The sequence below is a fragment of the Palaemon carinicauda genome, chromosome 41 (genome assembly GCF_036898095.1).
Source record: "Palaemon carinicauda isolate YSFRI2023 chromosome 41, ASM3689809v2, whole genome shotgun sequence".
Classification (NCBI taxonomy): domain Eukaryota; kingdom Metazoa; phylum Arthropoda; class Malacostraca; order Decapoda; family Palaemonidae; genus Palaemon; species Palaemon carinicauda.
The window spans coordinates 54,312,637-54,327,636 of NC_090765.1; the positions used below are offsets into that span (position 1 = coordinate 54,312,637).

Below are 15,000 nucleotides of genomic sequence, written 5' to 3' on the forward strand. Positions count from 1 at the left end.
GCTGGAGCTCTTTCTATCGGCAAAGAAAACGTTTTTCTCACTTGACCGCATCATAAATAAGACCTTTCCGCAGTACTTGGTGTCAGATTCGCCTTCAACTGGTGAATTAAAGATGAACCTTTTGCAGAAAACTTGAATAACATTTGCTGCTCGATATAACTTAACAGCTTTCATCAATAAAGCATCAACTCACAAGCATACTGAGACCAGTTCATTGATACATCTCTTGCACGCCCTCTAGCGCCCGCTTATAAAAGCATGCTTTCGCTCTACAGTATTATTATTATTAATATTATTATTACTACTTGCTAAGCTACAACCCTAGTTGGAAAAGCAGGATGCTATAAGCCCAGGAGCTCCAACAGGGAAAGTAGCTCAGTGAGGAAAGGAAACAAGGAAAAATAAAATATTTCAAGAAGAGCAACAATATTAAAATAAATATCACTTTATACACTATAAAAAGTTTAACAAAACAAGAGGAAGAGAAATAAGAAATAAGATAAAACAGTGTGCAGTAATACAGTATATAAAAACATTATACTTTTAAGTCAACCTACTTCAAATGTCTGGCGAATTCGACATTTCTAACCTTTCAAATTTTCTTACTCTACATCTACTTATCAAACAATTAATATAAAAAGCCTAATTCTTAGCTCTTGCCTATTTAAAAATCTCAATTCCATAATGAGTTAGCTCAGCAAGTCGTTTCATCTAAACTACTTCGACATCTACAATCGCCTCTCTCCAAATTTGGTGCTGTACCAACCCTGTGTCACACAATTGTACATAATTATTTTGTATATATTATGCTTGTATCTGCGCTCTTCCCTCGCACTAAAACGAACATGAAAATTCACGTCTCCGGTTTTCCTCTGTAACATTGTCTGTCTTGTAAACCTGTTATGTCCTGTTGCCTTGAGGTTTTGTATATAAAGGAGAGTGTTCTATAATAATACAACTCAGTTGATTGCATCCTGCCTTTGAGTTCACAACCCTCTCTCGGCCCGTCACAGTGCACTCGCGAATTGCTTGATTTCACAGACAACCGCCCCCCCAATAAAAGTCCAAATAACTGATTATTAGTTAGTTACATTCCCAAAGTCTCTGCTGATCTTCATCTTAATATCAAGGGATAATGAATATAGATTATATAGATTGAGAAAGTATTTTGCAGCCCCCTGACAGGTACATATAAAAATATATGCTGTCATGGGTAATTCCAAACCAAATTATAATTATGCAGACAACGAACACTGCCACAGGGGGGTAGTTAACTTCAATACGTTTACAGACTTTGCATTATCTCACGAGATGAGGATATGATGAAAATGATAAATTTTACAAAAGGTGCTGTGTTTAAAGCATTAGGAACACCATATTTAAAGAGAACAACTGTAAACAATGTGTATATATATATATATATATATATGTGTGTGTGTGTGTGTGTGTGTGTGTGTGTGTGCAGCAAACTCAAGGAGACAGGATTCCCATTTGCAAAGAGAGAAAAAAAAGTGCGAATCCTGACTAGTTTCGTCTTGCTTCTTCAAGTTAGATGGAGACGAAGTTACTCAAGATTCACTCTATACTTTTATTTATATATATATATATATATATATGTGTGTGTGTGTGTGTGTGTGTGTGTATAAATATTAAACATATATGTATTCATTTATATAAATGTGTTACAAAATTTAAGCTTTTTTCCACTCTATGGTTACGTCAGATAATTTTAGGATTACCTCTCCCACCGTAAAACATTAACACATAAGACATAAGCAAATACTTAAAACCTAAAAATAAGCATAAACATGTATTAACAACTAATTTATAAAAGACAAATACAAAGGAAGAATTACATACAAACATACATATACATGTGTATGATATATATATATATATATATATATATATATATATAAACATGTAAACAGAATTTTACTGAAGCACAGTCTGTGAATGTATATACTGTAGCAACCTTGAAGTTGTGTAAACTTCAGACGGATGATCTCAACCTTCAGTGAGTCATTTCAGAATGGATGGGACAGTGACAGGGCTGCTGCAGATTATATATGACGCGTTTATGCATACAAAATCACACGATTCGAAGCCCAAATTTGCTTAGGGAATTCCCTCTATCATAGGGACGACCAATATTTATCTAATATTAAAGATTCCATCATAGGGTTAACCTATATCTATCTCGCCTTGATGACTTCATCATTATTATTTGGATACTCTCGTAAGGTATGTAAATATCTTCATAACTTAATTACATACACTGTTTGTTTGATTACTGTAAGATATTATTGTTTGTAAATTAATTAGTATAAATCTAAATGCTATAAATTAATAGGATCTCCAATTAAGGTAAATTCCACTATGTTTATTGTAAATTAATTAGTATAAATCTAAATACTATAAATTACTAGGATATACAATTAAGGTAAATTCCACTATGTTTATTGTAAATTAATTAGCATAAATCTAAATACTCTAAATTACTAGGATCTCAATTAAGGGAAATTCCACTATGTTTATTGTAAATTAATTAGTATAAATATAAATACTCGTATTTACTAGGATCTCCAATTAAAGTAAATTCCACTATGTTTATTGTAAGTTAATTAGCTTAAATCTAAATACTATAAATTACTAGAATCTCCAATTACGGTAAATTCCACAATGTTTATTGTAAATTAATTAGTATGATTCTAAATACTATAAATCACTAGGATCTCCAATTAAGGTAAATTCCACTATGATTAGTCTCTAAAGCATATTATTTATAGGAATTTCAAACAGAAATGAATAAAATTTTCGAGGGCAGTGTAAGAGCAAATTCTCCTATCTTTATTCTTTATAGCATATTATTTGTAAGAATTTTAACCAGCAATGAATAAAATGTTCGAATATGGCAGTGAAGCGACCATATTAGGAGTCTGTAACTATGAGAGAAAAACAACAAAATGATCATTAATTTCAAGAAACTATAGGAATTTCTGGCGAATTACGTCATAGCCTTGAATAATTTCTTCATTCACCCACGACATAGGATGAAATACAATGTGCCTCCCTAGCTATTTACGAAACTAAGTATGGGAGTTATTTTTTTAATCGCGAATAATTGCTGAGAGAGAGAGAGAGAGAGAGAGAGAGAGAGAGAGAGAGAGAGAGAGAGAGAGAGAGATCCCTCTCGTTTTGATTGTATTAAGTGATATGGCTGGGATAGACACGTCAGTTTTTCTTCTCTTTATATCTTTTTTTTTTCCTTTCTTCCTTCCTTCCTTCCAGAGAGAGAGAGAGAGAGAGAGAGAGAGAGAGAGAGGAGAGAGAGAGAGAGAGAGAGAGAGAGAGCTACTTCTATGAAAGGGTCAACTCTTGAGTGGATATCTATTAGGTTGTGCCAGACTTAAAAAAATCAATGATATGGACCAAATATAAAAAATAAATAGATATATAGGCCCTACCTATTGATTGTTTTGTAGTTAGATCAACATATTCTAATGTTAGCAAAACAAGTATTTGTAGTCAATGTTTACGGACAGTTCAGTTCCAAATTTTCATAAGGATGCCAGATAACTCCTAATCAATCAATCCAAATTTTTCAGGAGCATATACTGTACAGTATATGTAGCCAACCATATACTTAATAACAGATCTTCCCATAGATTTCAGTTGCCAAGTTACTATACTTAACAGATCTTCCCATAGATTTCAGTTGCCAAGTTACTATACTTAACAGATCTTCCCATAGATTTCAGTTGCCAAGTTACTATACTTAACAGATCTTCCCATAGATTTCAGTTGCCAAGTTACTATACTTAACAGATCTTCCCATAGATTTCAGTTGCCAAGTTACTTTCTTTGGGTGAACTACTAAAGATTTTAATTGGTAAGAAGAAAAATATTATAAAAAGGAAGCATGACAAAAATATATCAAGAGTAAAGGGTAAAATGACAAATTGGAGATATTACCAAAACTTGGTGCCTATATGAAATGTTCTTAAGCCTTCAACAGTCTTACCAAAAGTGGCATATTACCAACAAAATAATTAACTCATTTATCTCGCGACATTTGCAAACAATTGAAAATCAGTGCTGAAAACATAATCCTTTCCCAAAAATTCCGCAGGCAATAGTCAGAGGAAGAGCCAGTTTCAATGCTTACATGATTGTGTGTGCGTGAAAGACCATTTATGAAAGAATTGAACGAATAGAAAAAGACTTCAAAGAAAGTGTGCCCATACCACAAAAGTGTAAAAACATCATTTCAAAGAACGTATGCCCATACCACTCCAAGTGAAAAAAAAAAAAAACGTAAAAAAAGCCTGCCCATACCATTCCAAGAGTAAAAAAAAAAAATTCAAAGAAAGTGTGATCATACCACTCCAAAAAAATTAAAGAAAGTGTACCCATACCACTCCAAGTGCAAAAAAAAAAATCAAAGAAAGTGTGATCATACCACTCCAAAAAAAAATTAAAGTAAGTGCACCCATACCACTCCAAGTGAAAAAAAAAAAAGTGCTCATACCATTCCAAGTGTAAAAAAAAATCATAGAAAGTGTGCCCATACCATTCAGTGTAAAATAAAAAAAATTCAAAGAGAGTGTCCCATACCATTCCAAAGTGTAAAAAAAAAATTTCATCTGTAAAAATGACATGAAGACACAAATGAATTTACCTGGTCATGTTGTGACCTGGGCGACTTCCCTAGCACCAGGAGGTCTCTGAGAAGGGAAGGCGAGGGCTTAGTTGGAAGGCTGCTGCCGCTGCTGTTGCTACTGTTGGTGGTGCCAGAACCTGGTGGTAGTGCGACAACACCGCCGGCGCCGCACACCTCAACGCAAGAGGGAGTGACAGAGCGAAAGGCACTCCCCTCAGAGGGCACTACGCGCCTCCCATCAATATCTGTGAGGTGATGCTGTTCCTCGGGAAGGCCTTCGACGCTCTGGCAGCTCTCCTCGTGGAAGAAGCGTCGCGGGGAGGCCTCGTGCCTCGGAGTGAGGGAAGAGGCGTCTGTGCTACAGGGGGAAGTTGTGCCCACGGGGTACCTCACTAACGTCAAGATGGACGGCAAGGGAGTGCCGGGCTGGGGCAGTGGGGAAAATGCCTCTGCCGGAGGGAGAGGAGGCGCAGGGGGAGAACTGAGCAGTCCCTGGGGAGGGCTGACGGCCACAACACTAGGAGTAGGAGACGTCACGTGTTCGGATAAGACAGAGTCACTAGGGCTCAGCGGGTGAGGGCCACCAACAGCAGGAAATCGAATGACCTGGGCAGTCTGTGGGTACGTGACCTCCCCGGTTTCAGAGTCTCTGTACTGAGGGACGGCCGCTGTCACGGCTTGGGCCTGGCCCTTGGGACTCAGGAATTCTTTCAGGAATCCCCAATCGTCGGTCACATCGTCAGTGAGACTGAGCATGCCCCTGAAATGAGCTGCCACCACATCCAACTCGCTACCCTCTTTCGCAGTGTAGGTGGGCGGTCCGAGGCCAACCGCGCCACCCAAACCCACACCTCCCCCTCCAGCACTTCCTCCTCCTCCTCCTCCTCCGCCTCCGCCAACAGCCCCGGCAATATCCTTCTCCCCTCCAGCAGGAACGTTACTTGTGGCGATCTGGGTGCTGGCACCCAGAGCCTCATGTATTCTCTCCACACTGCGCTCCACGGTTTCAAAGCTGGCTCGCCCTGGCACTCACCGCTGCTGGGCCGACACTCAAGGGATTCTAGGCATTAATGGCGAGGACGTCTGCCCTACAATCCATTCACAAAGGGGGGAAATTGCGAGGTTCAGGTCTCAGCAGCTCATCAGATCTCAAGAGTCTTTCAAATGAACCTATTCTTAACTCTGACAATTAAGAAGTTTTTATCTAGGATATCAAATAGTAGCAAATCTAAAATATATCACCATATATGATAGTTTAAACGGCACCAGATGATAAAGCATCAATAAATAACTTTCTGGAACAATGTAAAGCATAATAAATATAAGACAAAAGAATGCATACAATTTGAAATGTTATCAAAAATCATAATAATCGTAGAACCCAATAAACAACATGACCTTGGTATGTTAAAATCAAAACATGTATAGGCACAAAAAACACAACAGAGGAATGTTTTTTTTTTTTTTTTTTTTACACTTCATTACTTGCCATATAATTTGAAATCGGGAATATATCCTAATATATATTGCAGGGAAAGCTAACTAATATGGTAGCCCATTAATTTCAGGGAAAATAACCATTTTTTTTGCACCTATTTCATTGAACAGATTAAACAAGGAAACAAATTTTCGAAGACCATGGTCTATGTAAAAATAAGGTAATTAGAGAAAAGTAGAATGCCATTTTAACACGGTGACATAAGATATATATCAATGTAAAACAAATGGATTATTATTATTATTATTATTATTATTATTATTATTATTATTAGCCAAACTGCAACACTAACAGGAAAAGCAGAATGCTATAAGCAAATGGACCCCAAAAAGTACGATAGATAAGTATTTGTAAAGATTAAATCATAAAAGAGAAAAAAAAAAAAATATTCATTCAGATACCGTAAAAAAAAACATATCACATCAAGATAAATAAATTAAAAATACTCATATCCAGATAAACAGCACGACCTAAGGTACGAGACTTGGTCACCCTGCTCAACATTCGTACCCTTTAGAACTTCTGGAGTTCCAACAGGGAAAATAGCCTAGTGAGGAAAGGAAACGAAAAAATAAAATATTTTAAGAACGGTAACATTGAAATATTTCCTATATAAACTTTAAAAACTTTAACAAAACAAGAGGATGAGAAAATAGAACAACGTGCCCGAATGTACCCTCAAGCAAGAGAACTCTAACCCAAGAGACAGGGGAAGACCATGGTAAAGAGGCTATGGCACTACCCAAGACTAGAGAACAATGGTTTGATTATGGAGAGTCCATTATACTAGAAGAACTGCTCTAACCCAAGAGACAGGGGAAGACCATGGTACAGAAGCTATGGGCCTACCCAAGACTAGAGAACAATGGTTTGATTATGGAGTGTCCATTATACTTAAAGAACTGCTCTAACCCAGGAGACAGGGGAAGACCATGGTACAGAGGCTATGGCACTACCCAAGACTAGAGAACAATGGTTTGATTATGGAGTGTCCATTATACTTAAAGAACTGCTCTGACCCATGAGACAGGGGAAGACCATGGTACAGAGGCTATGGGCCTACCCAAGACTAAAGAACAATGGTTTGATTATGGAGTGTCTATTCTACTAGAAGAACTGCTTACTACATGAAAAAGACAAGGTACTAGTAAACACATCAAAATATCAAACGCAATTTCCCATTCTCATATACAACTGCCTCAGGAAATTAGTTCAAATTTCAAATATATCCTTCTTCAATGTTCGCGAACTATGTATAATTAGTTCTCTTTCATACTGATGAAATTTTAAGATAATCTCATGAAGGTAATGGATGGTTTTAGGCGATGCTCGTGTATGCTCTTGGAAACAGAAGAGATTTTCCCAAAACTTATAATAGAGGTGATTAAGATCATAGTTTAAAGCCTAAAAAGTGTTTAAGCAAGAAAACCTTAAAAATAATTGATGGCAAATCTTTATACATACATATATATATATATATATATATATATATATATATATATATATATATATATATATATATATATATCAACACAACGTTGTGCTCAAAATAGAAATAAATTTCTACCTCATACTTGGGATCGAACGCTGGCCACTTCTAATGAAAGGCCAGGTCGCTTCCAGAGACATGGTTGGAAGCGACCTGACCTTTCATTAGATGGGGCCAGCGTTCGATCCTAAGTATGAGATAGAAATTTATAAATATATATTTATATAGAAATTTCACTACGGCAACAAGCTTCAAACCAATACCCAATACATTTCTCCAATGGACAAATATAGATACACGCCGGAGGGTATTCGGCTGCAGTGGTCTCAACTCAAATGGATTAATTTTGTTAGCAGGGAACAGATAATCGTTACCAACATTCAAATCTTTATATTCCACGACATTCTTACCAGAAAGAGGCGATAAAACGCTACCAATGTGATGACTTATTTTAACTAAGAGGAAACAAAATACAAAGAAGAGTACACAATTAAGAAGCTATCAATCACTGTGATAATGAGAAAAAGTTACCAATTAATCATCATCATCTCCTCCTACGCCTATTGACGCAAAGAGCCTCGGTTAGATTTCGTCAGCCGTCTCTATCTTCAGCTTCTAATTCAATACTTCTCCATTCATCATCTCCTACTTGATGCTTCATAGTCCTCAGCCATGTACGCCTGGGTTTTCCACCTCTTCTAGTGCCTTGAGGAGCCATAGCTAAACGTTTGATGAACAAATCTCTCTTGGGGAGTGCGAAGAACATGACTAAACCATCTCCATCTACCCCACATCATGATCAAATCCACATATTAATAGGCACACTTGATCAAAACACATGTACGCCTGGGTTTTCCACCTCTTCTAGTGCCTTGTGGAGCCCAGCTAAACGTTTGGTGAACTAATCTCTTGGGGGAATTCGAAGAGCATGACCAAACCATCTCCATCTACCCCACATCATGATCTCATCCACATATTAATAGGTTCACTTGATAAAAAACACTTGCTAACGGCACTTATTTCTTCCATTCACGAATATTACGCCTCTTTATATACAAAATGCAATGTTCATGCACAACAGAATTGCAAACTGGGCTCAAACAGAACACCGAATAAACAAACCATGTTCTCTGCAATCCCAATGAACAACGTGATCGCTTGCAGACGGTCACATACAAATCCAGCCAAAAAAGGAAAGTGCAGATGATGCAAAATATTTCCAGTTGATAATTCAGCGTGCAGAGAAAAAAAGAAATCATTCTAGCGATCTAGAGACGTTCACAGATAGAATCCTTCTCTAATAACAGCGCTGTGTTGTGAAACCGAACTCTGGACGAGAGTAACCTCAATGACACTCAAGATGATAAAAACTACTCCCGATGTTTATCAGCTTTTATCACTCATCTTTATCTAAACGAGTGAGAGCGAGAGTGAGAGTGAGAGAGAGGAAGTACATGAGTACCGCCATACATATATATATATATATATATATATATATATATATATACACACACACACTACATATATATATATATATATATATATACTGTATATCTGCTCACGCTCAGCGGCATTGCGAGACGATAACTACCTGGTCTCTCCCCGTTCCTCGGGTAGAGGGAGAGGGAGTAGTCATACGAGGGGGGTGCGTGTGCGTGCATATCTGTCTAAACATTTAGCCGACATTTTTTATGGGTTGCGCACACATATATATGGCATGAAGTATAGAATTTAAATTTACAAAGTAAATTAAACATACCCACAATTGACAGTAATGTAAACATAGCCACAGCTGGCAGCGATGTAAAGAAGCCCACAACTGACAGCAATGCAAACGTACCCATAACTGACAGCTATATAAATGTACCCAAAACTGATAGCAATGTAAACGTACCCATAACTGACAGCAATGTAAACGTACCCACAACGGACAGTAATGTAAAATTAACCACAACTGATAGCAAAGTAACCATACGCACAACTGACAGCAATGAAAACGTACCCACAACGGACAGTAATGTAAAAGTACCCACAACTGATGGCAAAGTAAACATACCGAAACTGACAGCAATGTAAGCGTACCCATAACTGACAGCTATATAAATGTACCCAAAACTGATAGCAATGTAAACGTACCCATAACTGACAGCAATGTAAACGTAACCATAACTGACAGCTATAAAAATGTACCCACAATTGATAGCAATGTAAACGTACCCGCAACTGACAGCCATGTAAACGTACCCACAACGGACAGTAATGTAAAAGTACCCACAACTGATAGCAAAGTAAACATACCCGAAACTGACAGCAATGTAAACGTACCCAAATGCGGGTAGGGACTGCAAGTCCAAACGTATGGATGTCAAGTAACGTCTCTGCCTGGTTCGAGTCCCGCTCAAACTAATTAGCTCCTTTAGTGTATGCAACCTCACCATCCTTGTGAGCTAAGGAAATGGGGTTTGGCGAAGCATATAGTTCTAACTCCTGAGTCATCAGCAGTCATTGCCTGGCCCTCCCAGGTTCTAGCCTAGGTGGAGAGGGGGTTCTGGTCCTATGTGTAAATATGGTCCGTTTCTAGGGTATTGTACTGCTTGCTAGGGTAATGTCACTGTCCCTTGGCTCTGACATTCATGAGCGGCCTTTAAACCATTGTAGCTTCATTCTACCTATTAAGTACACTGTAGGGATCACCGGTGAGAGGGTCTGATTTCAGGCTGGATTTATTAGATAGACAAAATTCAATCGCTAAAAAGTTAATTATATATATAATCTTTTGTTGGGGAGCAAGAGGTCTTTGAATAATTAATTGATAGTTCCTACACAAATGTAAACATTGTCATTTTTGTTATATATAAGGTTTATTCTGATACTATTTTGAGAGAGCGTCTTCAAATAGTGTCACTATAAATGCAATACATTACCTAAAAATTAAATCCTCATCCCGAAAGGAATGTGGAAAGAGCAAAGACTAAAAAAAAAGGTTAATTAGCCCAGAGATTCGCGTTCTTTAAGCCTCTTCGAACAACCTTTAATTTCATGCACATCTCAACGAGATTTCCTAGGACAATAAGCCGAGGTTATCCAAGATTGCGTTGAGTCTGATGATCGCGCTCTCTCTCTCTCTCTCTCTCTCTCTCTCTCTCTCTCTCTCTCGATGAGACGTTGGTAGAATCCCTTCGAGGCATAACCTTCAAATTACCAATCCCTATTACTCCAAGTTGCTGAGACTGAGTAGTGAGAAAAAAAGTATCGATGCTACGAGAAATTATAGGTCGGACCATCTTTTATTGTTGAGGGAATGTCTTAAATTGGAAAAGGTGCAGTTGAAGATTAACTATTCCATTGGCACATGGATGCAAATTAATAATAATAATAATAATAATAATTATAATCATTATCATTTTTATTAAATAATAATAATTGATAATAAAAATAATAAATAATAATAATAATAAATATTAAAGATAATTAATAACAATAATAATAATAATAACAATAATAATAATAACAATAACAATAATAATAATAACAATAATTATAATAATAATAATAATTAACATACTGTATAACTGTGAATTATATGGACATTTGCAGACTATCACATTCTCACATAGAGGCAAATACGCATAGGAGCATTATTTAATTATAATTGTGAGTCATTTTGTTCGTATACTATACAAAACATGATCGCTTGTATATATGACGTCGATTAATAAATCAAAACGAGAGAGAGAGAGAGAGAGAGAGAGAGAGAGAGAGAGAGAGAGAGAGAGAGAGAGAGAGAGAGAGAGAGAGAGAGTAATCATGCTAGTAATTAATCATTTCTCAAAAAAAGAGCCTCAAGTTGATTAACAAGAATGATTTCTTCAGGGAAGGCCACAGGTGACATTTATCCTCTACCCACCTCGGGTTACGAGTTGAAGGGCCTAAAGAATCCTAATGCCATATCCTTTGAATTTCCTACGGCAACTGACCAAGCACCCGGAGAAGCCATTGCCATAAATTATTCCCTAGCAATCTATTACGGACTTCATCAGTCTCTGTCTCTAGCTCTCTCGAGACTCTGAATGGTGGTAGTCGCCCATCGGACTATTCACTTTTTTTCATTGCCTGTTTAATTTTGTTAACTATTTTTTCAATTACTGCCTTCGCCAAGTCTTCGGTATGTATTCACCCTTGTTTGTTTGTTCGTGAGTAACTTTACACAAAAACTACTGTACCGATTTTGAGCAAATTTTGTAGTCACATTGGGAATTTATTACCATCGCCAAAATCTTCGGTATGTATTCACCCTTGTTTGTTTGTTCGTGAATATCTTGACACAAACTACTGTACCGATTTTTACAAACTTGGTAGTTACGTTGGGTGATTATTGCTTTCGCCGAAATCGTAGATTTTGCGAAAGTTATGTATTCACCAGTGTCTGTTTGTTTGTTTGTAACTTTACACAAAAACTACAGTACCGATTTTGACCAAATTTGGTAGTCATGTTGGGTATAACCCAAGGATGAATATGTAACATTCTGGATAAAGTACATGAAAGTACAAGTCCACAGCAGTACTTTGAAAATAATCTTCAAAAACTCGGAACCAATTTCAACGAAACTTGGTGGACATGTTGGGTGTGACCCTAGGAGAAATCCTTTAGATTTTGAAGAAATAATCGAAGTACAAGTACGCAGAGTTAAGAGGTGAATAAGACTGAGATATAACAATTAATAACATTCCTGTAGACTCCATCTATAGATTACTCATCAATACTCGAAACAAAATGACAAAACTATTCACCTTTTTTTTTTTATATTTTCCTCCTTTTTCATATATATATAATGCTTGTGCATCAGCTTTACGACGGTATAAGTACCACTTACTGGCCAGACTACTGCTAATAAAATTGGTTTTTGCGCTTCTCCCATCTGTTGTGTCATAGACGGAGAAAATGGAGCAGGACGTAATTAAAGTCAGGTTCGCCTCCTTATTTGTACATACTCATCAACACTAGTGTTACTCATTTCACTCTAGTTTCGTGTCATTGTCTCCATGAAATAGTACAGTACATTGATAGAAATCCTGAATTGTTCTGAAGTTTTAATACGGCCTTGTATGATATTACTTTATATATATTTTATATATATATATATATATATATATATATATATATATATATATACTTATATATATATATATATATATATATATATATATATATATATATATATATATATATATATATATATATATATATATATATATTTGTACACAGTATGAGCAATGCGTTACTTAAAATGATTGCACTATCTTTAACTATATAGGGATTTTGATTAAGTCTGCAAATCCTTATACCAAATATGAACTAGTGCTCGCGACCCGTCAAATATTACCGTTAATATTAAGATAAGACATGCACACAAGTGTACCCCCAGTCACCAGAGTATGACTACTCCGTCCTCTTACCCTATCCGAGGGATGGGAAGAGCAAAGCGTGACCAGAAGGAAACATATATATATATATATATATATATATATATATATATATATATATATATATATATATATATATATATATATATATATATATATATATATATATATATATATATATCGACACACTTGCTCTCTATCATATAGTGGAGATTACGTAAGTTTGGAAAGGCATAAAAGCCGGTCTTTGATTCCTAAATCTAACACAAGAGAGCAACTCTTCGAATTTTCAAAAGGTTTTCTTTTAAATTTTCAAGCATTTTCAACTACATTCCTACAGCTATCTCTGAGCTTCTATTCTTTTACTCATTCCATACCAGATGTTTACCAGGTTTTCCGAGCACCTGTCGCCTGCCACGGAAATTACATATATCCTTTAGCAAGAAGCTTTAGGCTATGGTCTTCAGAGTCCTTATGTAATGGGTACGAATTTCAATATACCCTTGTATTTAAAATACAGGTTAAACTGTTCAGTCTTATAATTCGTTTTATTTACCGTCAATATTCGGTTTAATTACCATACAATATTTTTTCCTCAAATTTGGGACTATGATATCTGAGAGAGAGAGAGAGAGAGAGAGAGAGAGAGAGAGAGAGAGAGAGAGAGAGAGAGAGAGAGAGAGACTATAGAAATATGCCTATAAAGGGACTATGACTGACATCTGAGAGAGAGAGAGAGAGAGAGAGAGAGAGAGAGAGAGAGAGAGAGAGAGAGAGAGAGAGAGAGAGAGAGAATAGAAATATGCGTATAAATACAAGCATACAAAACCTACTTGTAATCTTAGTCAACTTCAATGTTTGTTACAATCAAGCTTATTTGAGTAAACTTAACGCGAATAATAATAATAATAATAATAATAATAATAATAATAATAATAATAATAATAATAGTAATAATAATAATAATAATACAAACTTCTCTTCATCTCTAGTTTCCTCAGTTCTTTTACCTTTTTTTCTAATTTCTGTAAAAAAAAAAATAATTTCCTTATTCCCCTAATTGATACGATATCTTCTTTTCTCTAACTCATTTGTAAATATTTTTTTTATATTGTAATGTAATTTTTGGTTTATCATGTCAGGTCTACATTTAGTTTATTAAAAGCCAATGAAAAAGCTCATAATGGACAATCATTAGTTAATTTAGGATCTTGAACCTCTATTTGATTTACTGAATGTAATTAATAAAATTATATTTTCAAAAGTATAGAAATTATTGTCAATAAATCACTTAACTAAACTAAACTAGGTAGATTTCCCTACACCTGTCTTAGCCACTTTACTTTCTAAAGGGGGATTTCCCTACACCTATCTTTGCCACTTCACTTGCCCTAGGGGGATTTCCAAGCACCTGTCTTTGCCACTTTACATGCCCTAAGATGATTTCCAAGCACCTGTCTTTGCCACTTTACATGCCCTAAGATGATTTCCAAGCACCTGTCTTTGCCACTTTACATGCCCTAAGATGATTTCCAAGCACCTGTCTAAGCCACTTTACTTTCCGTAGGGGGATTTCCCTGCATCTGTCTTTGCCACTTTACTTTTCCTAAGGGGATTTCCCTGCACCTGTCTTTGCCACTTGCCCTCTTACGAAAGCCGAACCTTCTTTTCCCTAAGTAAACAAAATCCAAAATACTGGAGTCATTGAAGACCGAGGTCTATGGGCGTCTGCTGATTTACTAACGCTATTCTTTTCTTCTCCCGTTTTGGTACAACCGTTCTTCAGAGGGTAATGACTCTTAAATGCTATGTAGTCTTACAGAATTTGATCTAGACAATTTTTTTTTCAAGTATTGTGGAATTAATTTTTTTTTAATAAATGACATATTGCTTAAATTTTTTTTTTCAAAGTTTAGAGGAATTTAT

At 36.1% G+C, this 15,000-nt stretch overlaps 1 protein-coding gene across 5 annotated transcripts in view; it reads right to left on the reverse strand.

The window, feature by feature from the left end:
• cnc (cap-n-collar) overlaps positions 1-15,000 on the reverse strand; it is a 603,426-nt gene that overhangs the window by 236,268 nt on the left and 352,158 nt on the right. The window contains exon 1 of one of the 5 annotated variants that reach the window (XM_068364733.1): positions 4,682-5,444. The exons of the other annotated variants lie outside the window; for them this stretch is intronic. Coding sequence (XP_068220834.1) covers positions 4,682-5,419 — 738 coding nt within the window. The 5' untranslated portion in view covers positions 5,420-5,444. Of the gene's footprint in view, positions 1-4,681; positions 5,445-15,000 lie in introns of those variants that run through there. 5 annotated transcript variants of the gene reach the window in all.